We start from the raw sequence: 24433 nt of genomic DNA on the forward strand, positions 1-24433 counted from the left end.
AGAAAAAGAGCAAAAAAGGCTGTTTTGACATCCTGTGTCTCTATATTATCAGGGAAGGAAAAATTTCCCATAAGCACCCAGCACACATCCTCCTATCTCCTCGGCTAGATCAGGGTCACATGCTCACCCCTTGCCCAATCACTGGCAAAAGAATGAGATTATTGTGATTGGTTTACAGAAACCTTGATCCATTTTCTGGGCCAGGAGAATCTCAGGCAAAATTCAGACTGCAAGGGGATTTGGATGCAACAGCCACCCTACCCTCAGAATGTTTAAGGTCTGGTTGGGTTATGAGTTTACACAAATGATTACAGTTGACCCTTGAATAACATGGGTTTGAGCTGCATGGGTCCATGCGGATTTTTTAAAAATATATATGTACCACAGGGCTTCCCTGGTGGCGCAGTGGTTAAGAATCCACCTCCCAAAGCAGGGGACATGGGTTCGAGCCCTGGTCTGGGAAGATCCCAAATGCCACAGAGCAACTAAGCCCATGCACCACAACTACTGAGCCTGTGCTCTAGAGCCCGCGAGCCACAACTACTGAAGCCTGTGAGCCACGACTACTGAAGCCCACACGCCTAGAGCCCATGCTCCACAACAAGAGAAGCCACCACAATGAGAAGTCCACGCACCACAACGAAGAGTATCCCCCACTCGCCACAACTAGAGAAAGCCTGCGTGCAGCAATGGAGACCCAATGCAGCCAAATATTATATATATATATATATATATGCATACTCCAGTATTACACAACACAAGGTTGGTTGAATCCAAGGCTGCAGAACCTTGGACAAGGAGGGCCAAGTGAAGTTACACACGGATTTTCAATTGTGCAGGAGTTGGTTGTCCCTAACTCCTTCCTTGTTCAAGGGTCAATTGTATAACTAAATACCTGATGGCAGAGACCAGGTTTTTGTCAACAAACCTTTATAAGACGCATGTTGGGTGCCAGATCCTATTAGGTCTGGGGAGAGAAAAATAAAGAAGACCTACTTCCTGCCTTTAAAGACCTCACAGTCTGAGAAAAACTGTAAACTGATGTGAAATAAAATTCATATTTTATGGCAAGACAAAAATTTGAACATAAAAATTCTTCTCTGCCCTTTGGCCTCCTCTCTCCCCCCTACTGAGCATTGTGTATCTGCATTATGCATCAACCAAACCTCCCCATCAGCAGAAATACCTGCTCAACCATAAACAGCAACATTCTCCTAGCATAAAGACAACTTCTTAAAAGATAACATTCCTTCTTGATCTTGTAGGGGGTCACAATGACACTTGCCCTCTGTCTCAAAAAACTTATATAACTGTGCCTTGACTTCTAATGGGGGGACAGTTCTCAGAGCTGAGGTGCTGTTCCCAGGTTACAATCCTCAAACTTGGCTCAAATAAAATTTTCCACTTCTTTCACAGATTGACTATTCATTAATTTTCATCGACACTGACAATCACAGAATCAGAGCTGAATTAGGAATAAAATCCGGGAGCAATACGAGCAGAGGAGGGAGATTATGGAGGAGACGATGTCTGAGTTGATTAGTGGTTGAGTCAGGATTACGGAAGAGAAAAAAGTGTTTGGAAAAGAATTCCAGGAAGAGGAGAGCATAAGCAAAGGTTAAGAAGCAAAAGAAACAGCTTAATATGCACAGGTAGCAACAAGCAGCTTAAAAAAAATTGGAGCTGTAAGTGGGGCATAGAGTGAAGTCAAATGAGTCTGAAGATAAGCTAGTTTCCCTCAGCGAAAGATTTACATCAATCTATCATTGCATTCATTTATAAAATCAGTATCTATAGATAACTAGGTGCCAGTTTCCAGCCTAAGTGCCTTTGCACTTGCTAACCCTTTGTCTGAAACAGCATTTCCTAAATAGTCTCAGGTCTCGGCTCAATTATTAGTCTCTCGGAGACGCCTTCCCCACCCCTCTTACTTAAAAAGTCTCCACGTGGTCACCTTCTATGGTATTACTGTTTTGCTTTCCTTATAGCACTAAACACATTATGAGATTATCGCCTTCATTTGCTCATGAGGTAACTACAAGTCAGGCCCCCCTAGAATGTAAACACCAGGCAAGTAGGGACCTGTTCACGGTTTCATCCTTAGGGTTCTAGCAAGCCAAAACGTCCAGCGCATCTCCGGGTCCGCGCTAGGTCAGAACTGAGCATGCGCAGGGGGAGGGGCACTAGGAGCCTCGGGTTCGCGCAGGCCCCGCCCGTGCCCCGCTCCGTTCCGCCCTCTCCCCGCCAGGGTAGCCGTTGCACCGAAATAGTCGCAGCCGGTGCTTCCGCCCAGACGCGGTTGGGCACGCCTCGGCGCCGGGAACCGGGGCCACCCCCCAGTTTACCGGTCCGGCGCCAGGATGGCCCCCAAACTTCCAGACTCTGTGGAGGAGCTCCGCGCCGCCGGCAACCTGAGCTTCCGCAATGGCCAGTTCGCCGAGGCCGCCACACTCTACAGCCGCGCGCTACGGATGCTGCAGGCGCAAGGTGCGACCCCGGACCCCCATTTCGCCGCCAGGCTTCCTTCTCCCTCTTGTCTCCCCCGGCCCCAGCTACCCAGACGTCGCTCTGGCCCTGTCGGCCTAGGGCTTCCTTACCCCGAGGCCGACTGGCCAACCAGGCCCTCCCACCACCCGCCCATTCCTCCCCCTTCCCCCAGCTTGGGCATCCTACGAGAAACTTCCTTAGCCTTTCTTTCCACTTTTATTATTATTATTATTGTAACATGGTTTTATTACTGGTTCTTTGTGTCTGTGTGTGTGTGGATTTTTTTAAAATTTATTTATTTAGTTTTGGCTGTGTTGCCGCGTGCCGGCTTTTCTCTAGTTGCAGCGAGCGGGGGCTACTCTTGGTTGTGGTGCCTGGGCTTCTCATTGCGGTGGCTTCTGTTGTCGCGGAGCGCGGGCTTCAATAGTTGTGGCTTGCAGGCTCAGTAGTTGTGGCACACAAGCTTAGTAGCTCTGCGGCATGTGGGATCTTCCCGGCCCAGGACTCGAACCCGTGTTCCCTGCATTGGCAGGCGGATTCTTAACCACTGCCCCACCAGGGAAGACCTCCTGGTTCTTTTTTACTTAATGACATAACAGGAACATATTTACATATTAATAGATGTTTTAACATTTTTTACAGTGGTTAAAAAAACATTAAATATACTATCTTAACCATTTGTAAGTGTAGAGTTCAGTAGAGTTAAGTATATTCACGTCGTTGTGCAACAAATCTCTGGAACTTTTTCCTCTTGCAACACTGAAACTCTGTACCCACTAAACACTAATTCCCCCTCTCCCCCCAGCCCTTGGTATCCACCTTTCTGCTTTCCATGTCAATGATTTTGACTACTTTAGGTACTTCAAACGAGTGGAATAATACAGTATTTGTCTTTTGTGACTGAATAATCTCTATGACATTATAATCTATGTTGTAGCATGTGACAGGCTTTCGTTCTTTTTTAAGGCTGCATAATATTCCATTGTGTGGATATACCACATTGTCTTTATCCATTCATCTGTTAATGGACGTTTGAATTGCTTCCACCTCTTGGCTATGATGAACATGAATGGGCAGATATCTCCGAGGCCCTGCTTTGAATTCTTTTGCATACATACCCAGAAGTGGGATTGCTGGATCAGATAGTAATTGTATTTTTAATCTGAGGGGGCAGGGAACCTCCATACTGTTTTCCATAATAGCTGTACCATTTTACATTCCCACCAGCAGGGCACAATGATTCCAAGTTCTCAGCATCCTTACCAACACATTTTACTTTCTGTTCTTTCGATAGTGGCCATCCTGGTAGGTGTGTGAGCTGCCTGCTTTTTAATTGTCCTATTGGACCCCATTCTGATATTTAGGCCTCATTCTGATCCCTGAGGCAACTCTCATTCTCCTCAACGGGTCAGTCTTTACTTAAATTAACATTTGTTCAGCACCTGCATGTAATGAGTGTATAATAAGATGGAGAAGGTCCTTCCTCTCAAGGGTCATACATCCTTGTTGGTGAGGGAGCCACAGGTGTGATCTTAAGCTAGTAAATAGCAAACAACAACTGTGCAATAATCATCAGGGCTATTGAAGAAGACAGATGTGATGCTGTGATAGGTTTGACTGGGGAGCTCCTTTATGAAGAATGGGAGGTCAAAGACAACTTCTTTGCAGAAGTGACATTTGGGGTGATATCTGAATGGTGAGAAGAAGCCAACTGCACAAAGTTTTGGGTGCCGAGCATTCCAGGTTGAAGGAACCGTAATTTCAAAGGCCCCAGACAGAATCAGCGGGTGTGTTCCAGGAGCCAAAGCACAGGGAGCCAGTGGGGGAAGTAGTAAGACTTGGTCAGTTACAGAGAAAGAACCTTATTGTGTAGGCATTTTACATAGCAGTTCATGGTAAGGAGTTTGGGTTTTATTCCCTGATGGGAAGCTACTGGAGAATTTTCAACAGAGGAGTAACCTTTTGTTACCAGTTCTCCCAGCCTCCGGCTCATTTCAGCCAACAACAGCCTTTTGCCCAAAGCCTCTCCAGAATGTCTTATCCCAGAGCCTCATTGGAACCCCTTTCAGCCCCTCGTTGGTACCTCTTTCCCTTTGCCTTCCTCCTCTTTCTCATTTCCTTGGCTAGCATTTGTTGAGTACCTGCTAGACATTATAGACAATACCGCCTTTTTTTTTTTTTTTTTTTTTTTTGCGGTACGCGGGCCTCTCACCGTTGTGGCCTCTCCCGTTGCGGACCACAGGCTCCGGACGCGCAGGCTCAGCGGCCATGGCTCATGGGCCCAGGCGCTCCGCGGCACGTGGGATCCTCCCGGACTGGGGCACGAACCCACATCCCCTGCATCGGCAGGCGGACTCTCAACCACTGCGCCACCAGGGAAGCCCGACATTACCCCTTTTTATCTTCATACTAAGTTATGGGTAAGACGCTTTATAGATGAGGGATCCAGAAGAGTTAAATTGCCTCTTCTGGGCTGACACAGTGAAGACATGTCAGAGGCAGAATTTGAATGTGGGTCTCTCCGATTCCCAAGTCCAAGTTTTTAATCATTTTGCTAGACTTTTTTCCAAATCCTCTCTAAGTTTCAGTCTTTTTTGTTTGAATTTTTGCAGTTTCAAGCCACTCTTTTGCTCCACTGCCCTGTCTTTTTTTCTAGAACACTTCTCTGTAGGCCCAGCTCTTCATCTCAACTTAATAAAGTTGTTGAGGAATGTGAGGTATTGATATTTCTGCCTTCTTCTTTCATCCTACCCCAGCTGGCCTGGAAAAACTTGTCTTTTTGTATGGATTTATTCTGGGCCCCAAGAAGAGGTGGCCTGATGTCTGGATTCAGCAGGGGACCAGAATTTGGTTCTGATCCTGCTACTGATTTTCTAGGTAATTTATGGGCAAGTCCCTTGATTTCTCTGATCAGTTTCCCTGATCTTGAAAGGAGAGCAGGGAGCAACCTAATACAACAAACCCTTCCAGCAAGTCTGTGAAATGATACCTTCATCCGATAGGTGAGCACATGTGATCAGGGGGATTGAATGACTTGTGCAGGATCGCAGGCTGGATTGTAGGTTCTGATGCCCTTTCCACCACACCACTGCTGTTTTCTGAGCAACCGTGCTCTGGTAACTTGAGATGGATTGCAAGTTTTGAATACTTGTGCTTGCTTCTTAAGGGCAAGGATGTATTTTACTTATCTCTGTACTTTGCTATCTCACTCGGGGCCTGGCAAAAATAAGAGAAAAAAGAAGATAATTTTATTATATTTGGTATTGAATGAAAGAGATCATGCATCAGTATGGTAACATGATACTTAGTGAAAAAGGCAAGCTGCAGGAGAGGCAATATGATGCCACTTAGGAAGAGCTTTAAAAGGACAGGGACTTCCCTGGTGGTCCAGTGGTTATGCCACTTAGGGAAAGCTTTAAAAGGAAGTGGACTTCGCTGGCGGTCCAGTGGTTAAGACTCTGCGCTTCCACTGCACTGGGTGAGGGTTTGAGCCCTGGTCGGGGAACTAAGATCCCATATGCCGTGCGGCATGGCCAAAAAAAAAAAAAGAAAGAAAGTGATATTGTGTCTTGCCTGTGAATACCTATGTAATAAAGATAGACATACATGAGAATGTGACATACCAAGTTCAGGATTATGCCAACCTCTGGGGGACTGGGAAGCGGGCAAAGGGAAAAGGGTGGGGATGAGCGGAGCTTTAGTCATATCAAAAACAAAAAGGTGGAAACAAATAGATTGTATGCTGAGTTTAGTGATGAATATCAACTATCTTTTATACTGGTTTCCATATGTTTCACAATTTTCAAAGGAGAGCTTGTTTTCTGTTGTTCTGGGTATATGCCTGGGATCGGAATCACTGGGTCAACACTTGACAGTTTCCACTTTTTGTTTTCATTATGGCTCATGCTAGTGGGTATGAAGTGGTTGAAAAATTATTTTTAGAAATGAAAATCCTTGTGGCCACAGTAAAGGACTTGAGCTTTCTGAGATTCCTAAGGATAAGGACTGCCTTTAGGGAAAGGCAGTAATGATTTCTTCCCCACGGCATAGCTTGAGCCCTTCTGCTGATTAAGTTCTCTGTAGTCCTGCCAGACCCAGAGGACTTGGCAAAGTCCTCTCTGAGAAGGTAGAATTAGTTTTTTGTGTCCCCATAACACTTGTTCGATCCATTTATCATAGCATTTATGACATTTTCGTCTCTTTCTTCTTTATTGGATTTACACGCTTCTTGTACTAAAATTAACACACACACACACACCCCAGGTAGTTACAACATGGATTTACACACACACACACACACACGCCAGGTAGTTACAACGTGGGTTTACACACACACACACACGCACCAGGTAGTTACAACGTGGATTTACACACACACACACACACCCCAGGTAGTTACAACGTGGGTTTACACACACACACACACACACACCCCAGGTAGTTACAACATGGGTTTACACACACACACACACACACACACACACACACACACACCCCAGGTAGTTACAACGTGGGTTTACACACACACACACACACACACACACCCCCCAGGTAGTTACAACGTGGGTTTACACACACACACACACACACACACCAGGTAGTTACAACGTGGGTTTACACACACACACACACCCCAGGTAGTTACAACATGGATTCACACACACACACACACACACACACACACACACACACACCCAGGTAGTTACAGCATGGATTTCTTTGAGCTATTTCATTTTGATCTTTGGCCTGGTACCGCGTTCAGTGCTGAGCTGAGTGAATGAGCAGATGCTTGATGCCCTTTGAATGGCAGGAAGCTGGGTGTTCTCACTCCCTTGCCAGACTTGCCAGCCCATCAGACCACCAAGCCTGATGGGGTTACAGTCATCTCTGCTGCCCTTTACTAAACCCCAGAGAGCTCAGGGTGTGGATGCACTCCGGATATCCTGAGGCATCCATTTCCCAGCCTGTTAATAGTGCACTTTCTGCTTCCACTTGGGCAGGTTCTTCAGACCCAGAAAAAGAAAGTGTTCTCTACTCCAACCGAGCAGCATGCCACTTGAAGGACGGGAACTGCATAGACTGCATCAAGGACTGCACTTCGTGAGCGGGCAGGGCTGACTTTGGGGTGCTGGGGGCTCGGGAGGAGAGGCTGGGCTTCTCTGGTCCCACCAAGTTACCTCTGCGACAGATATTAGGAACTGTCACTAAGTGTCAGCAGGTCACTGAGAATAGGAAGCTGTCTTTGGTCCTTGTGGCCCCTGACTTGTGTCTTTGGAGCCTCAGCTCTGCTGCTGAAAGGAGTAGGGTGGGCAGTTAGAGGTAGGCCTTTAAGGCTTTGTGAGATCTGGGACCTGGGAATGAGGTGGAGTTGCAGACTAGTGACTGGCTTGCTCAGGTTTTTTTCTGGGGTGGATGTGGGTGAGAGAGGGAGGGAGGGAGAGAAAGAAAGAGGGATGGAGCTTAATAGATAGCCTCGAAAGAAGTAAGCAATGACCAGGTGTAGAGGACGTTAAACAGTTTTTCATACTTTCTTCTTCAAGCCAATCTGAGATTGCCTTCATGGTCATCGCTAAACTAGCACATGTACCTTAATGTGTTCTCAGCTCTGGTATCCTGTGACATTGCCTTAGATTCATGCCCTGGTGATGGGTGGGAGAGGAGGAGAAGGGTGAGCATGCTCGTGGAGCCTGTGCTCAGTTGGTTTTACCAGGCCCTGTGCTAGGTTTCCTTCGTGGAGCGCTCATAAGCACTCTGTGGGGTAAGTCAGCCATCCTTCCCAGGCTAGAACTGGGTTGTGGAGGATTGAGGCTGTAGAGTGATTTGCCTGGGGCCACGTGGTTAGTGGCAGAGGTGGAATTCAGACACTGCTCCATCTGACTCCAAAGCCTGTTTGTTATTCCCACTTGGCCACGCTCTACAGAAACATAGACGCATGAAAGCTACAAGACACTTATTCTTGATTTCGGGGGATTGCAGCTATGAAAATCGATGCACACGCGCACACGTTTCACAACAGTAGTGGTTCTCTGCCCTCTTTCCCTACTCCACTTCAGTCTAAGTTGAAAAGTCCCTCTTCTAAGACTTCACCGTCTAGCATTGTCTTGTCAGAAATGACCTCCCGTGTACTGAGTGCTGCAGATGCCCTATCTGGCAGGAACTGCGGCGGGGAGCCCTGGTGACTCAGCAGCCCGATGACATTTCTGCCTCCTGTCCCAGAGCGCTGGCCTTGGTTCCCTTTGGCATGAAGCCCCTGCTGCGGCGAGCGTCAGCCTACGAGGCCCTGGAGAAGTACACCCTGGCCTACATGGACTACCTGACCGTGCTGCAGATTGATGACCATGTGACGTCAGCCTTGGAAGGCAGCAGCAGGTGAGCCTGGGCCACTGTGGTCAGTCTCTCTGAGATGTCCTGTCCTCCCTGATTAGCTTGGAACCATTGCTTTGGTCGTCTTCTGGGAGGATCCCTTTGGGCTAGCCTTAGAAACTCCTAATGAGCATGTGCAGAAAGTGTGGAAGGACAGTCTGCTGTTGTATTTTAGCAGGTTTTTAAGGGGTCAGAATTACTGAGTTGTGGGGGTCTTGGGGTTTTTTGTGTGTTTTTTTTTGCCTAGATGCTCAAATGCGTTCACACAGTCGTACTTAATTGAGCTCTGTTTCAGCCGGGTTCAGTGCGGAATACCAATATAAAAAAGAGGTAGACCCCACTTGCTCCAAAGAGCTAACTAGAGTGGGGAAAGTAAGACACAGAACAAGCAGCTGTCACCCCAGGCTGTAGGGCTGTTGTTTGTGGATATGGTTCAGTATATTGTACTGTGACCCCTTCACAAGGCCCGTCAGGTGAAATGTCTTTCTGGTTTTCTGAGCAGATGCCCTCATTTGGGTAACTGGTCATGTTTCCCCTCTTTGCATGGGCTGTTAGAAAGCCAGACACCACACTAACAGAAACCCTGAACAGGACTCCATGGTATCTGTTTAGTGCGTCCTTTCTGGCTTGACTTGTTTTCTCTCTGCTTCCTTTTAGTCTCTGTCATTCAACAAAATCTGCCACTTATGTACCAGACTTTGCGCTAGGGCCTGGGCCGATGACTGAGACATACCTCTTCCTGCCCTAGTAGAGCTCCTGGTCTCCAGGAGGACGGCAGTCAGTCATAGGCAAACCTGCAGTGTGATGAGTGCTGTGGTAGAAGGCACCTAACAGCCAGGGGGAGTCCAGAGAGGGCTTTCCAGAGAAGGTGAGCTGAGACAGAGAGATGAGTAGTGCTCTGGGCCAGGGGCCAGCAAGGAGCACGGGCCGCGTGTGCGAGGTGGGTGAGTAGGAGGCCTTAGAGGGATTGCGAGAAGTCCACTGCTCATGGTGCTGCACGCGAGCGGCTCGGTTCAGGAAGGATGGTGAGGCCAGATCACACAGGGCCTTGTGTCCAGGGGCTTGGATTTAACCCAGACAGTGAGGCATCGTGAAAGGGTCTTTAGCAGGGGGGCAGCATGAGCAGATTTGAGAGAAAAGCTGAGTGGCTGCCCGCTGTGTCAACCATGAAGGAGAACAGAATAGGAATGGGGCGGGCAGTAATCCAGGAGAGATGGTGGATAGAGAACAGTGGGATCAATTCAGGGGACACTCAGGTGGTATTTCAACAAGTGTTGGCGGTTGGAGGGTGGGGGGAAGGGAAGAAGAGAGGAGGCGTCCAGGTGGTTGACACCCTGAGTTGGAGGTGACGGTGGGGCGGAGACCAGAGAAGCAAGAAGCCGGCTGGGCATTTACATGCATTCAGAGCAAAGGGGGAAAACTACGGGCCGAACATAGAGATCTGAAGGTCATCAGCATAGGGGCGGCTTGAGGTTGTGGGGAAAAAACAGAGCACCACAGCAAGTGTGTGGGGGGAAGAGGATGGAGTTTGAGGAATCCAGCATTTGAGGGACGCACAGAGGAACAGCAGCGGGAGCGGGAGGAGGACACTGGAGCATTTAGCATCACGGAGGCAGGAGCGTTTCAGGGGGATGAAGACGTCATTCAGATCAGGCGTTTCGATGAGCTTACGTAGACTCGGGGTTTAGGAATGAAGTCACTGGTGATTCTGATGGAAGCAGTTCAATGGGATCCGAAGCCAAATGGCAGTGGGCCTAAGGAGCCTGGCTGGGAAGGGGCAGAGCAGTGTAGCTGCCATGTCAGGGGTCCGTCCAGGAGGAGGGAGCTAGCTGCTGAGCGTTGGGGTCGGTAGAGAGAAAGAATGCAGGTGTGGGAGAGGGCGGTGCCGGCCGAGTGCGGCCCAAGAGAGGCAGGGAAAGATGGCTCCCGAGCCGAGGTGGAGGGATTGGCCCTGTCGGCTCTTCTGTTTTGATGGGAGAGAAATAGGAATTGTTGTGTGTCCGTGCAGGTAGGTTTGTGTTTAGGGTGTGAGGAAGTCCAAGGTGGAGGGTTAGGGAGAACGGTGGAGGAGGGTAGAGTTTTGAAGCAGCTGGGCCGATCAGAACAACAGCTTTGGGGGCTTAGAGCCCCTGAGTATTTAGTGATACCAGTCTGTGAGCTCTTCACTCTAGTAACACAGGAACACTGTTGTAGGAGCAGAAGTTACAGTCAGCTTCATGTACTCACTCAGCACCTACTTAATGGACCCTCGTGGGTGCCAGGTAATGTGCCAGGTGCTGGAGTTCAGTTAACAAAACCAGCATGGTCCCTGAGCCTAGAAGGTGGGAGTGGGGAATGGGAAGTGGAGGAGATTCTTCTGGGGGGAGGGGAGAGCACATGCAAAGGCTTGAGCGTGAGGATCGAGAGGCAGTGTGGCACACGATAAAAACGGAGGGGTGGGAGGGCACCAGGCCTCAGGCCCTGCCAGCCTAGTGAAATGGGAACCACCGAAAGATTTTAAAATTTGAATGACGTAAGATTTGCATTTTTAAAAAAATCTCTGAGCGTTAATCAAATGTCAGGTTTTTGCATGGCCTTGTAATAGATTCATTAAGAAAATATAAAACATGTGGTTCTTGGGGCATGCATGGTCCCTTGGGGGTCAGGTTTAATTACCTTAGCAAGCACCAGATCATCCCTTTGAAGTTCACATAGTGTGACAAGCGAGGGCCAGGCAGGGAGGGGGTGTCGGGGTGGCAGACCTGAGAAGACGTATATGGTGGCAGGCTCCTGTTCCTTTCCTGCTGCGAGTCAGAAGGGTACAAAGACATGGTTCAAACCAGGGGCAGATGATAACTGGCTCTCGTATACCTCCTTTGGGCTTGCGAGAGGAGGAATATCTTCCTGACCCAGCTGGAAACCTCTCTGTGATCCTGCCTGCCTTTCCAGAATGACCAGAGCTCTTATGGACTCCTTTGGGCCCGAGTGGCGCCAGAAGCTGCCCTCTATCCCCTTGGTGCCTGTTTCCGCTCAGAAGAGGTGGGAGTGTTTGCCTTCGGGAGACTGCAAAGAGACAGCTAAAAGCAAATCCAAAGAAACCACAGCTACGAAGAGCAGAGGTAAGCTGTGACTTCCTGCCCGGAGAGAGTCCAGTCTCCCCAGAGCCACTTTCTTTAGAGTAATCCTGTAAAAATTGGCCTCGTGTAAGATGAGTTCTTTTAAAAATCCTATAAACAAAGTAAAAAACAAAACAAAAAGGCCTTAACCTCCTAGAGATTGTCTCCTCAGCTCTACGGTGGGCGATGAGAAAGCCTACCCCACAGGTGTAGGGATTAGGTGATGTGAGGCTCGTTGAGCTCCCAGCCTGGCGCACAGGTATCCGGTGTTCGTTCCCTTCTCATTCCTCCGGCAGCATTTGGATGTATCATGTAGGATGTTTTTGGTTGAAAGAACAGAAAAACTTCATGTGGTAAAAAGAATAAAGAGAATTTATTGGCCCATATAACTGAAAGGCCTGGAGTTCAGGTTCAGGCATGGCTTGCTCCAGCAGCTCACTACATCATCAGACTCTGGCTCCATTTCTCTGCACTTCTGTCTGCGCTCTTCTCTAATGTGTATCGTCTTTGTCTGCAGGCAGTCTTCCCTCCAAAGTAGTACAACAGCTGTAGCAGTTCACTGACTCGCATCCATGTGCCATGCCTCATGACCCAGAGGGAGAGAAAGAGTTCTTTTTCTGATAGCTACCTAAGAGAGGGTTTCTTTCCCCCAAATCCCTAGCTCCTCTTTTCTTAATTCATTTTGGCCTTATGTGGTCACAGGCCATTCCCTACACTAGTCACTGTGACCAGGGCTTGAGATTTTGTGATGAGCTCAGCTCTATGCCATCTGCTCCACCTCCATAGCTAGAGGAACACACACACTGTATGAGTCCCTGGAGGAGGATGAGTAAGAGACGGGAGATCAAAGCCAGGTAGCCCCAAACAGGAGACTGTCCACCTCAGCTCTATAAAAACAAGAGGCCCTTCTTCAGGCAGGGGCAACTGGAAACTCTTTAAATGCTCCAGGGGAGTCCTCCCAGCCCAGCAAGTGAGGTACTGAGGATGGGAGGTGAGGTATTGAGGAGGCGGGGCTGGAGCCTTGCATCGGGTGTACAGGAGGGCAGGAGTCGTTCCCCTTCCCAGGAGGAAACCTATCTGGCCGTGGGGAGAATTCCCTCCCTAGAACGAGAACGTGGGGCGCTAATGAACTCGACGCCTTCAGTGCACCTACCATTTACTTCATTCTTTTGTTGGAGTCACGGCCAGGTGTGTCCCAGGCCCTGTGCTGAGCAGTGTGGCCCAGAGAGGCCCTCGGGAAGCTCTCGGCCCAGGGAGAGACTGAGACGCATAAACAGAGCAATTTAAAATACAGGAGGAAGGCCAAAACGTTAATGCGTCGAAAGAGTCCCGAGAAGGAGACCACTGTAAAGACCCAGGTTTCAGGAAGACGTGAGTATTGGGCAGGGAGTAGGAGGCATGAGTACTAGGAGGGAAGCCTAAGGAGCTGCTTCTGAGATTAGAGTGACTTAGATAAACAAAGCGTACAGTAGGTAATAAAAATGTAGTGGTAGTTACTTTAAGAGGTAGTTGAGGTTGAACTCTAACCAGGTGCTTATTAATATCTGTGGCATGAATAGATCAATGAGCTTAAATGAATCCAGGCCCATGATACGTCATCACCCACGTGTTCGTCATTTTAAAGAATGCTCACCTCCCTATTAACTCATTTTGTTTGGTCCTGATAATGACAGAGTGACTCAGGCAGGGAAGGGATCACTCTCCTGACTGCACAGATCGGGAAACCAAGGCCCAGGGAGGTGAAGTAATACGTGGCATTATGGAAGGAACAGGGTTGGGCTTGGAGTCCAGAGTTCTCTGGGCTCTGCCCCTTGGAGCTCCTCAGCCTTTCCTGTGACACCATGGTATGGAGAATTAAGGAACAGATCCCTATTGCTTAGTGTCTGACGTAGCACAGAGTAACCTTTCTCTCCACGGGCTGCCCCCGGAGGCCACATCAGAGATGCTCAGTAGAGGGACCACCGCCCAGCCTTGCCTGCTGCTTCTGTGTCTACACCCCTTCTCTCTGCAGCCTCAGCAGTACGGGTTGGCCTGCACTGTTGTCTAAGCTGTGGAGCCATCCCTCCTTTTCCTCCTCTATAAAAATGCTGGGTTGGCCTCTGGGGGTGACCTTTAAATGTAAGACTAATCTCCCCAAGTCTAAAAATGCAATAATCCCTCTCCCCTCCCCCAAACAATTTAACTTTTTAAAATCAGGAGGTATCTTACAATCAGTGTCAAAAGAAACTTTCCTGCCACCACTTCCCCTACCCCAGCCCTCTGAATTGTCATCAAATACACAGCATCTTGAATTGAAGGAGCCATCGAGCCTCTCAGGGCACGGGAGAGAGGAAAGAGAATTGCCAGTGGGACTCTGGCTGGGCTTTCCAGCTGACTTGGACCCCACCACGTGTTGTTGGTGAGATAGGTTCCTATCTGCTCACTCAAGTCCCAAGCCGGGGCTGAAAGCTTTATGTGTGTAAAGGGCTTCACACAAGATGCATTAAAACGAACATACACTTAAGAGCTACGCGACGGCAGTCCCACTCCTAGAGAATCGAACACACGTTCACGTAAAAGCTTGTTCACAAATGTTCACAGCATCATTATTCATAGCAGCCCAAAAGTGGAAACAACCCAAATGTCCCTCAGACGATGAATGGGTAAACAGAATGTGGTATATCCATACAGTGCAACATCACTTGGCCATAAAAAGGAAGGAAATTCTGATACATGGTGCAACACAGATGAACCTTGAACACACTATGCGAAGTGAAGGAAGTCACAAAAGAGCACATATCGTATGATTCCGTTTAGATGAAATGTCCACAGTAGCAAATCCTAAAAGACGGAAAGTAGATTGGTGGTTACCGAGGACGGGGGCAGGGGAATGGGAGGGGCTGCTAATGGGTATGGGGTTTCTTTTGGAGGTGATGAAAACGTTCTGGAATTAGGTAGTGGTCATGGTTGCATAACTTTGGGAATACACTAAAATCAGTGATTTGTACACTTTAAATGGTGAATTTTATGGTAGATAAATTGTATCTCAATAAATTTTAAAAAATAATAAAATACAGGAGGAAGAACAGGTGCTTTAGAGTCTCTAATGTTTGAGGAATTCAAATTGGGAACTGCCATCAGTGTGCTTGGGAGAGCTGGGGAAAGGCTCCTGGTGGTGACAGGTTGAGCTGGGCCTGAAAGGGTGAGCTCTTCAGGCGCCAAGGGAAGGGGGTTTTTGGCAGAGGCAGTGGAAGGAGTGAGAGAATGAAGTGGTGGGGCATCGCTGGTGGCTAGCGGGGACAAGGGTGGGGCAGCGTGGGGTGCGTTGCAGAGCCGAGGTGAAGCTGAGGGTGTGTGCGCATTGCAACCCACTGGCTCTGCTTCTAGAGAAACTCCTGCACGTGTGCACAAGGAGACATGTACAAGGACGTTCAGAGCAGAAATTCGGTAAGAGGGACTTCCCTGGTGGCGCAGTGGTTAAGGATCCTCCTGCCAATGCAGGGGAAACGGGTTCGAGCCCTGGTCCGGGAAGATCCCACATGCCGCGGAGCAACTAAGCCCGTGCCTCACAACTACTGAGCTCGCGTTCCACAGCTACTGAAGCCTGCGTGCCTGGAGCCTGTGCTCCGCAACAAGAGAAGCCACCGCAACGAGAAGCCCGCGCACTGCAACGAAGAGTAGCCCCCACTCACCGCAACTAGAGAAAGCCCACGCAGCAACGAAGACCCAACACAGCCAAAAATAAATAAATATATTTTTTTTAATTAAAAAAATTTGGTAAGAGCGAAAAGCAAAATAACCCAAGTCTCCATAAACAGTAGAACGGATAAATCAGTTGCATTGCAGCAGTGGGAATGAATGAAGGAGTTACAGGTGTGTGCATCCACACAGATGCATCTCAGGAATATAATTTTGAGGGGAAAAAGAATACATAGAATTAGGTATTCCTTTATGTGAAGTTCTAAAACAACGTAAACAATAAACAGTTTATAGATACGATTGTATATATAGTTAAACTAACCAAGAAAACGGGGGGGTTGGTGTGCACAGAATTGGGGACGATGGTTTCCTCCTGGGGTGGATTGATTGTGGGAGAGGCTCACAGGATTTCAAAGGTCTTAGTAAATGTTCTGTTTCTTAAGATGAGGGATGAGTTCAAGGGTATTAGTTTTATTCCTAAAACCTTACCCTTGTCATAAGTATTGAGTATTTTATAAAGATAGTTTTTAAAAATTGAAAAAGCAGGTTATATGGGAGCTGGGGCTGGAATAATTAACTGGGGCGGTGCAGTGGGGGGCCCCAAGGCCAGGTGGAGCAGCTGGCATTTCACCTTGTTCTCTCTTTTTCTCCCTTTCTCCCTCTCCCCACCCCGCCACCCTGAAGGCTGGGGCACAGCTGCAGGTGTCGAGTTGGGGAGAACACAGGCTCAGACCAAAACAACTGAGGAGTAGCAGATAACCTCTGCCCTTTTCTGGAAGCGTAGGATCTTCACCCGTTTTTACCAGATGCTTGTTTATTTAAATACTTTCTCACTTATTCTCCTACTTTAAGTTTATAGGGTGCTCTGCACTTTCTCCTGTTTTCTCACATTTCATCCTAACAGTAGCCCTGTGTGGAGTAGATATTGCCCCCAATGTATTGGCGAGCAAATTGAGGTCCAGAAGCATTAGGTAGGTCACACAGGACTTCCAGCTACTGAGTGGCAGTGCTGAGGCCAGAACCTGGGTTACTTTTTATTGTGTATTTATCATTGTGTGTGTAAAAGTATGTTTATATCAGGAATCCCAATCTCTTCCAAAGGAAAAACTGTTTAATATCCCAGAAGCCATTGATCGGGGGTCTCATTACTCAGGCAGGATGCTTTACACAGTGCAGGAACGCTCTGGGGAGAGAGCGTTGTAGGCGGCTTAGAAGAGACGCTGCCCAAGAGATCTCCTGGAGCTCAGCTGGGCACCTGCTCCATGGTTTTTTCCTCTTCTGAATTTGTATCTAGTGCCTTCTGCTGGGGATGTGGAGAGAGCCAGAGTTCTGAAGGAGGAAGGCAATGAGCTTGTAAAGAAGGGGAACCATAAGCAAGCGATTGAGAAGTACAATGAGAGCCTCTGGTTTAGTAACTTGGAATCCGCCACGTACAGCAACAGGTACCTTCCACACGGCTGGCCTGGGAAGATTTCAGGACACTGAACATTCTCCCGTAGTCTTCTCTTAGACTGTGATGGGCTCTGCATCCCAGCATTTAGTCAGTACAGGCATACCTCGGAGATATCGCAGGGTCAGTTCCAGACCACCACAGTAAAGCAAATATCGCAATAACTCGAGTCACACGAGTTTTGGGGTTTGCCTGTGCATCTAAAAGTTACATTTACATTATACTGTAGTCCGTTAAATGTGCAACAGCATTATGTCTAAAAAACAACGTACGTACCTTAATTTAACAATACTTTATTGCTAAAAATTGCCAGTCATCATGCGAGCAAGTCGTAGTAGTAACATCAAAGATCACTGATCACAGATCACTGTAACGAGTATAATCATAATGAAAAAGTTTGAAATATTGTGAGAATTATCAACATGAGTGAACAAATGCTGCTGGAAAAATGGTGCCAGTAGACTTGCTCGATGCAGGGTTGCCACAAATCTTCAGTTTTGATATCTGCAAAATATCTGTGAAGCACAGTAAAACGAGGTATGCCTGTGTGTTACAGCTCAAAACGTGCATTCACACTCTGGTCACGGTGGGATAGGCGTTGCCAGTGGCACTCACTCTCTTAAATGGCAGAAACTGAGGGGTGCCCATGGGGAGCCTGGGCTTTGTTCACCCCCCCACCCCCCAAATTTTCATTAACCAGAAAAACATAGGATGTGAGTAAAAGCTATGGGCTTGCTATGCAAACACACCCCCAACACAAGTATCAAAGCCTCTGCACCTTCCCCGACTCTCACCCCGTGGGCTTCTCCAAGACCCTCTGGCTAGAAGTTTCGGCACTGTCTGTCTGCGAGGACCAGGGCAGAACCCAGGGTATGGATTAACTGTTGCCTGGCCTGAGTAAGAGAGAAGGGTCCAGTCTAGCCTGAGGGGTTGGACTTGCGGCGCTATAGAAGGGCCTGCGCCCTGAGCTGCTGCCAGTGGTCGGTGATTCTTTCCACCAACAGTGAGAGCCTGGGAGCCAGGGTACTGTCTCTTTATTGTGTAGGAGTCCCTGCTCAGCAGTAGCCCTCAAAGGTATTGGTAGTAGATGCTCATCTTGTTTTAATGTTGAGAAAACCAAGGCTCAGAGCAGGAAGGGCTTTTCCTCAGCTCACCCAGCCGGTAAATGGCGGAGACAGAATTGGAACCTGGCTCCAGTGAGATCTGTTAGTTTTACTGTCAGAAGCTTGAAACATTCAGCAAGGGACCAGATCTGATCCAAACATTTGTTATAAGTCGTTAATAAATCTTGTGAGTCTGTTTCTCCTTCCCATCATTACTCTTTATTTCAGAAATCTTGGGTCTCCTATAGGCTCACCGTTCCTTACCCAAAACTCTTGGGATAAAATGTGTTTCCGATTTTAGGAAGGTATCATAGTGCATATGCTGAGTCCCATAACACTCCAGCAGGGTCTGGGCGTCTCGCGGAAGTTCATCGTTAAGTGTTTCTGCAGTGAAACATACGGAAATTCCAGGATCACATGGAATGGTGTAAAGAAAGCCTAAGCAGCCTCATGTAAGTTCAGGTCAGGTTTTGCTGCCAAATGAGTTGAAAAGGGAACTTTTAGTTTTAAAGCATGGATTTTGGCATTTTGGATCTGTGGTTTTACTGGCCAATTGGACCCAGGTGCCTCAGTCAGCCAGGCTAACTCGGGAAAAAGGGCTGCAGCCCCTTTGTTCATGTTTGTGCGGCAGCATCTTTTTTTTTTTTTTAATTTATTTATTTTTGGCTGTGTTGGGTCTTTGTTGCTGCGCGCGGGCTTTCTCTAGTTTCGGCGAGCGGGAGCTACTCTTCGTTGCGGTGCGCAGGCTTCTCATTGCGGTGGCTTCTCTTGTTGCAGAGCATGGGCTCTAGGCACACGGGCTTCAGTAGTTGTGGCACGCGGGCTCAGTAGTTGTGGCGCGCGGGCTTAGTTGCTCCGCGGCATGTGGGATCTTCCTGAACCAGGGCTCGAACCTGTGTCCCCTGCATTGACAGGCAGATTCTTAACCACTGCACCACCAGGGAAGTCCAGCATCATCTTCTAACTCCTCTTTCTGTGGGCTCTCTGGCCTTGCTTATTACCTCATGTTGCTGGAGACCTCTATTAACCCATTTTCCTGGATTTTTACCACATTCAGGACAGTGTTTTATTTAAACACTGATTTTATTTAAATACTGATTTTCATGCAAATATGTCTGTGCCACACTGTTAATTACTATTGCTTTGCAATATATCTTGTAGGGCTGGTCTTTTCCTTAATCTTCTTAATCAGAGTATCCCTGGCTATTTTCCCAGCTTTGATCTTCTAGCTAAACCTTAGGTTCACTGTGATAAATTCCAAACCGTATCTTGTTGGGCTTTTGGTTGTAATTACATTGTAATTACATTGATTGTGTAAATTTAATTTAGAAGACTGAATGTAATTACATTGATTGTATAAATTTAATTTAGAAGACTGAAAACTTTATACAGATCAATTTCCTATCCATTGTGGCGGAATATACCACATCCTGGATGCCATTTTAATGCTCCACTTCGTACATATGCATCTGTATGGACCAGTGCATCATCTTAGGCTCCGGTTCTGTCTGTACAGTTGATACCTGAGTGGATATCACTGTCAGGCACTTGGCACCTACAATTTGCCAGGCCCTGAATGGACCTCCGAAGAGTCTCATTTAGTACTCACAGCGGTCCTTCAGGTTAGTCCTTCAGGTTAGGTCATGGTCCCAGATCATTTAATTTTAGAATTAAATGATCATAAAGTTAAACAACTAATACATGGTGGAGCTGCGATTTAAGTCAGGTGTTTATACTCCAAAGCCTGAGTTCCTTTTCACTCACTTGTCTTGTCTCCTTCATAATGAAAACCCTTCTGATTGGATACAAAATCATTCTGTTTACCAAAAGCCAAGGGTGTTTATTTTATAGGCCAAAGTTATGCGTTTTTCACATCTTGAATATAATCTTTGGAGTGCATATGTAATCATTTTCATTGCAACATTTGTATTAGGAAGTCACCAAACAGTACCTAATGCTTATACTGTGGTTCCTCTGCTTCCCAGAAGTTTGGCTCATTCTTTAAATCACCAGAGTCCATTGAGAGAACACTTTAGTTTCCTTAGAATTCTTCTGTGTTCAAATTTAGATCAGGGACTGCTATTCTAAAACTTAGTGGCTGACAACAGCTGTTTTATTTTGCTCATGATTCGTGAGCCAGGAATTCGGAAAGGGCAGTTCTTACTCCGGGTCTGTCATTCAGGGTCAACAAGATGGTAGCTGGGACTGGAGTCATCTAAACACTTCTCCTGCATATCTGGCACCAGGGCTGGGATGACTGAAATGGCTGGGGAATGGAACTGATAGAGCAAGCTGGAGCCTTTTTTCTCCTCTCCTGGCAGCCTTGTCGCATATGCTGGCTTGAGTGTCCTCACAGCATGGTGGCCTCAGGGTAGTTGGCTTCTCGCAGAGCAGCTAAAGGCTCCAAGAGCAGGTGTTCCCAGAGAACAGGCTGACGCTACAAGACCCCTGTAGCCGACCACTGGGACTCATACGTTCCTCTGTACTCGTTGGTCAGAACCGTCACAGAACCTGCCTACATTCAAGAGGAAAGAACATAGGACCTCTTCAATGGGAAGAATGCCACAGAATTTGTGCCTGCTTTTAAATGGTTACAAGGAGAAGCTTTTTCTAAGTTGATTTATAAGTTCCATGCAATCTCAGTGAAAATACTAGAATTTTTTTACATTTTTGGTAATAATTCCATAATTTGTCAGGAAAAGAATAACAGCATAAGAGAATTTAGATATGATAAAGTGTGGGGAAAAAAGAGGAATTATCCAATAAATGGTGTTGGGTTGGCTGGAGAGAGTTCAAAAGGAATCCGAATCCCTACCCTCACTCCTTTTTTTAAAATAAATTCTAAGTGGATCACAGTTTCAAATGTAAAAAGTAAAACCATTAAGTTCTAGAACAGTGTGTGGGTTAACTGTCTTGCAGTGGGGAAGGTATTTGGTGGTGGTGGAGGGGGACCCACAGAAGTCATTAAAGAAGTTGGATAAATTTTATTTCATAAGATTTAAAAATCTTATATAAAGACACTCAGCTTTACCTATATTTAAAGCAACTACATTAAAACAGATGCTATTTTCTTTCATATTGGCAGAAGTTAAAGGTTGAGACCCAGGGTTGGTACAGTTGCAGGAAAATAGTCTCTGTTAGTAACTGTTCTTAAGTACACTTGACCCTTGAACAAGGCGGCTGTTGGGGGCACTGACCCTCCTTGCAGTCAAAAAATCTCAGCATACTTCACAGTCGTCCTCTCGCATCTGCGGTTCTGCTGCATCCATGGAGTCCACCAAATGCAGATGGTGTAACACTGTAGAATTTGTTACTGAAAAAGATCTGCATATAAGTGGACCTGCGCGGTTCAAACCCGTGTTCCTCAAGGGTCAGCTGGTTTTTGGAGAGCATTTTGGTAATAATCAAAAATTTAAATGTATGTACCTTTTGATGCAGCAGTCCCTCCTAATAGGCGTCTAAGATTTATGCGCAAGGATGTTCATGGTAGCATCGTTTATTTATAAACTGGAAACAGTGAAAAATGTCTACTGATAAGGAATTAATAAAATAAATTATGGTACATACAAGTGAATACTACGTATCCATTAAAAAGTGAGGTGGAATGGATATCTGTTTTGTTTTTAGTGATTATCTTTGGGGGAAGGGACTAAAATTGAATGAGAGAGATACAAATATATACTTTCCCCCTGCCCAGTTGATGCAGAATGTGAAAATTTTCAAAATGTAAGTTGAATGAATTATGTATTGAACACCCATATACTTCCCAATTAAATTCATAAACATTGTTATAAAATCAAGTACGCTTCAGTTAAAAAGAATATTGTTATATTTACTTTGTCACTATAGCCATCTATTGATCCACTTTATCATCTTTGATGCGTAAGTTGTAGACATCTTTACGTTTCACCCCTAACATGTCAGCATGCCTGCTATTTACTTAGAGCCTGTGTATTTGTTTTTTTTTCTTGAGGTAGATAATTTTTTATCAAGGGGAGCGTTTCGGGAAGCCTTTTATAGCTTGAAAGAGTACAGTGTGGGAGTGTAAGGTGGAGAGAACAATAGCACCGAACAGGGTCAGGATCTCGGGTCGTACGAGCCCGGGTTGAGTCCCAGGTCTGCCCCTCTGTAGTGGTGGAAGCTTGGCGCGTCCCTTCAACCCTCTGAGCCGCGTCACCTCTGCAGAAGGGGGCTGGGTGGCTGTGAGGACTGAGGGAGGTAGGAAGCACCCAGCACGGTGCGTTCGGGGAGCCGCAGGGCGCTCCTCAGACCGCTGCGTGGCCCGCTCTTTCCCCTCAGGGCGCTCTGCCATCTGGTGCTGAAGCAGTACAAGGAGGCCGTGAAGGACTGCACGGAAGCCCTCAGGCTGGACGGAAAGAACGTGAAGGCGTTTTACAGACGGGCTCAAGCCTACAAGGCACTCAAGGTAAAGAGGTTCTGGCCGGAGGCACCAACAGGGCTCCAGCCAGTTGTGCCTGTGCTGGCACCTCCAGAGCACGGCTAAGGTGAGGCGTACCTGCCACGTGCCTTCTGGTCCAGGGGCCCGGGTGCTCCAGGCAGGCCTCCAGCCTGGGGTGCAGAAACCCTCTGCGGGCTCAGCAGCGGTCCCCACCCCCGCCTGGTCTCCCTGGGCCAGGGCTCCATCCCCACACCCTCTCTCTCCTCTCAGGACTATAAAGCCAGCTTTGCGGACATCAACAACCTCCTGCAGATTGAGCCCAGGAACGGTCCCGCACAGAAGCTGCGGCAGGAGGTTAACCGGAGCTTAAACTGAAAACCCAGAGGGGCAGCAGGACACCTCTGCCTGACCGCCTTCCTCCGTGCCTGCTCCCGGGACCCGGCATGCCCCAGGGCAAGCTCCGAAGCGCCCTCCTCTGCCCCTCGGAGATGTGGTGGCCTCCCACCCCTCCAGAGGACTTGCCTGTTCACATTAAGCTCAGTGTAGTCAAAAACAAGACGTTTTGTTGGAAAGGTCTCTCCCTGTTCCGAACTCCCTGTGCTGCAGACAGCGAGCGGGTCACACAGACAGGTCCTCATAGGCAAAGCCCTCGGCTCTGTCTCTGCCCAGCACACTCCAGAGCGAGTTGCCCTTCCAGCGTCACCAGGCACCCTCACCGTGGTCCACCTGAGCAACCTGGGCTGGGGCGTGGGGGGCACCGGGAAGCCCTGACCCGCCTACACCCAAAGCAGCCTGTTGAGCTGGTCTCCAGCGCTGCTGTCCCTGCCCGGTCCTTGGCACAGCGCTCTGTGTTCTAAGCCCCAGTGCCTTTTGGCCGAGCCCTCCTTTGGTGGGGATGCAGGACCTGGCCCTTGGCCGGCTTTGTCTGTGGCTCTGTGCTGCCGTCCCCTGCGTGGAGGCGCCTGAGCTGTTTCAAGAGCCAGAAGGTGTGGCTGCCACTTTGGAAGGCGAGACAGGGAGAAAGGCCTCCTGGAAGTCAGTGTCCTTCCGTCCCGGGCAGGGACCCCTCGAGGCTTCTTAGTTCCTTGTAATATGCTGACGTTAATCTGAACTGAACTGACTGATTCTGTTGAACCCTGTGTTGAAGCTACTGCATTAATGTTTTCTACATAAACGTCTGTTGTACTTTCATTTATGCTTTTTCAGTTTTGGTTCATTTTGGAACTTTGCAATAATTTTAAAAAAAGACTGCTTATGGAGCACTCATCCATTCTTTGATCAGATTTACTGGAATGTCTGCATGGGCCAGGCCCTACGTATAGTGCTGGGGAAACAGCGGTGAGTAAATAGACACGGTCCCTGCTCTCGGAGGGCTGACTGTCCCATGGGACGCAGGAAGTTACTCACACAAGAGTGAAACCGCGGCCGGCTTAAGTGTTCTGCAGGAGTGGTCGCAACACCTTCCTCGACTAGGGAGGTTTGACCCCGTGGAGGAAAAGGGGTCCCTGAGGAAGTCAAGTTTGAATTAAGTTCTAATGTGGGGATCACAGCAGGTGAAGAGGGGAGGGAAGAGCAATCCAAGCAGACGGAACAGCACTGGGGAAGGCCTCTGCTGGGAGGACCGGGCCAGGGAGCGCCCTTCAGCCTCACAAGTGTGGTATGGGTGAGGCTGGGCCGCCTCCCCTGCCTGCCCGGACTGCGTCTTAGCTTAAATTGTTTTCATCTTAACGGAGAAGTTTGACTCCAGAAAGCCGGGCAGACAGGGTTCGTATTGTCCCTTTGCTCCCCCATCCCATTCGGCTCTGGGCAACATTCAGCTGTTAGCACGCTGCTTCCGCCCCCTCCAAGGGCCGAGTCT

The 24433-nt window shown here is 48.0% G+C and overlaps 1 protein-coding gene across 1 annotated transcript; it reads left to right on the forward strand.

Annotated features, from left to right (window-relative positions):
- The first annotated feature begins 2202 nt into the window (after positions 1–2202).
- On the forward strand, positions 2203–23910 carry TOMM34 (translocase of outer mitochondrial membrane 34). The gene is made up of 7 exons (XM_079946495.1): positions 2203–2487; positions 7488–7587; positions 8704–8856; positions 11779–11948; positions 16918–17065; positions 22476–22602; positions 22846–23910. Exons 1-7 carry the CDS (start codon positions 2361–2363, stop codon positions 22948–22950), a joined length of 930 nt encoding a protein of 309 aa, XP_079802621.1. The 5' UTR covers positions 2203–2360; the 3' UTR covers positions 22951–23910.
- The last annotated feature ends 523 nt before the right edge of the window (positions 23911–24433 follow it).

The sequence above is a fragment of the Stenella coeruleoalba genome (assembly GCF_951394435.1).
Source record: "Stenella coeruleoalba genome assembly, chromosome: 15".
NCBI lineage: Eukaryota > Metazoa > Chordata > Mammalia > Artiodactyla > Delphinidae > Stenella > Stenella coeruleoalba.

What these genes read in the sequence shown, in the direction of transcription:
- TOMM34 (XM_079946495.1), top strand. Translation starts at nt 2,361, where the DNA reads ATGGCCCCCAAACTTCCAGACTCTGTGGAGGAGCTCCGCGCCGCCGGC. An exon ending in GCCTTGGAAGGCAGCAGCAG is followed by an intron (nt 8,857 to 11,778) that starts GTGAGCCTGGGC and finishes CTGCCTTTCCAG; the next exon opens with AATGACCAGAGCTCTTATGG. An exon ending in TCCGCCACGTACAGCAACAG is followed by an intron (nt 17,066 to 22,475) that starts GTACCTTCCACA and finishes CTTTCCCCTCAG; the next exon opens with GGCGCTCTGCCATCTGGTGC.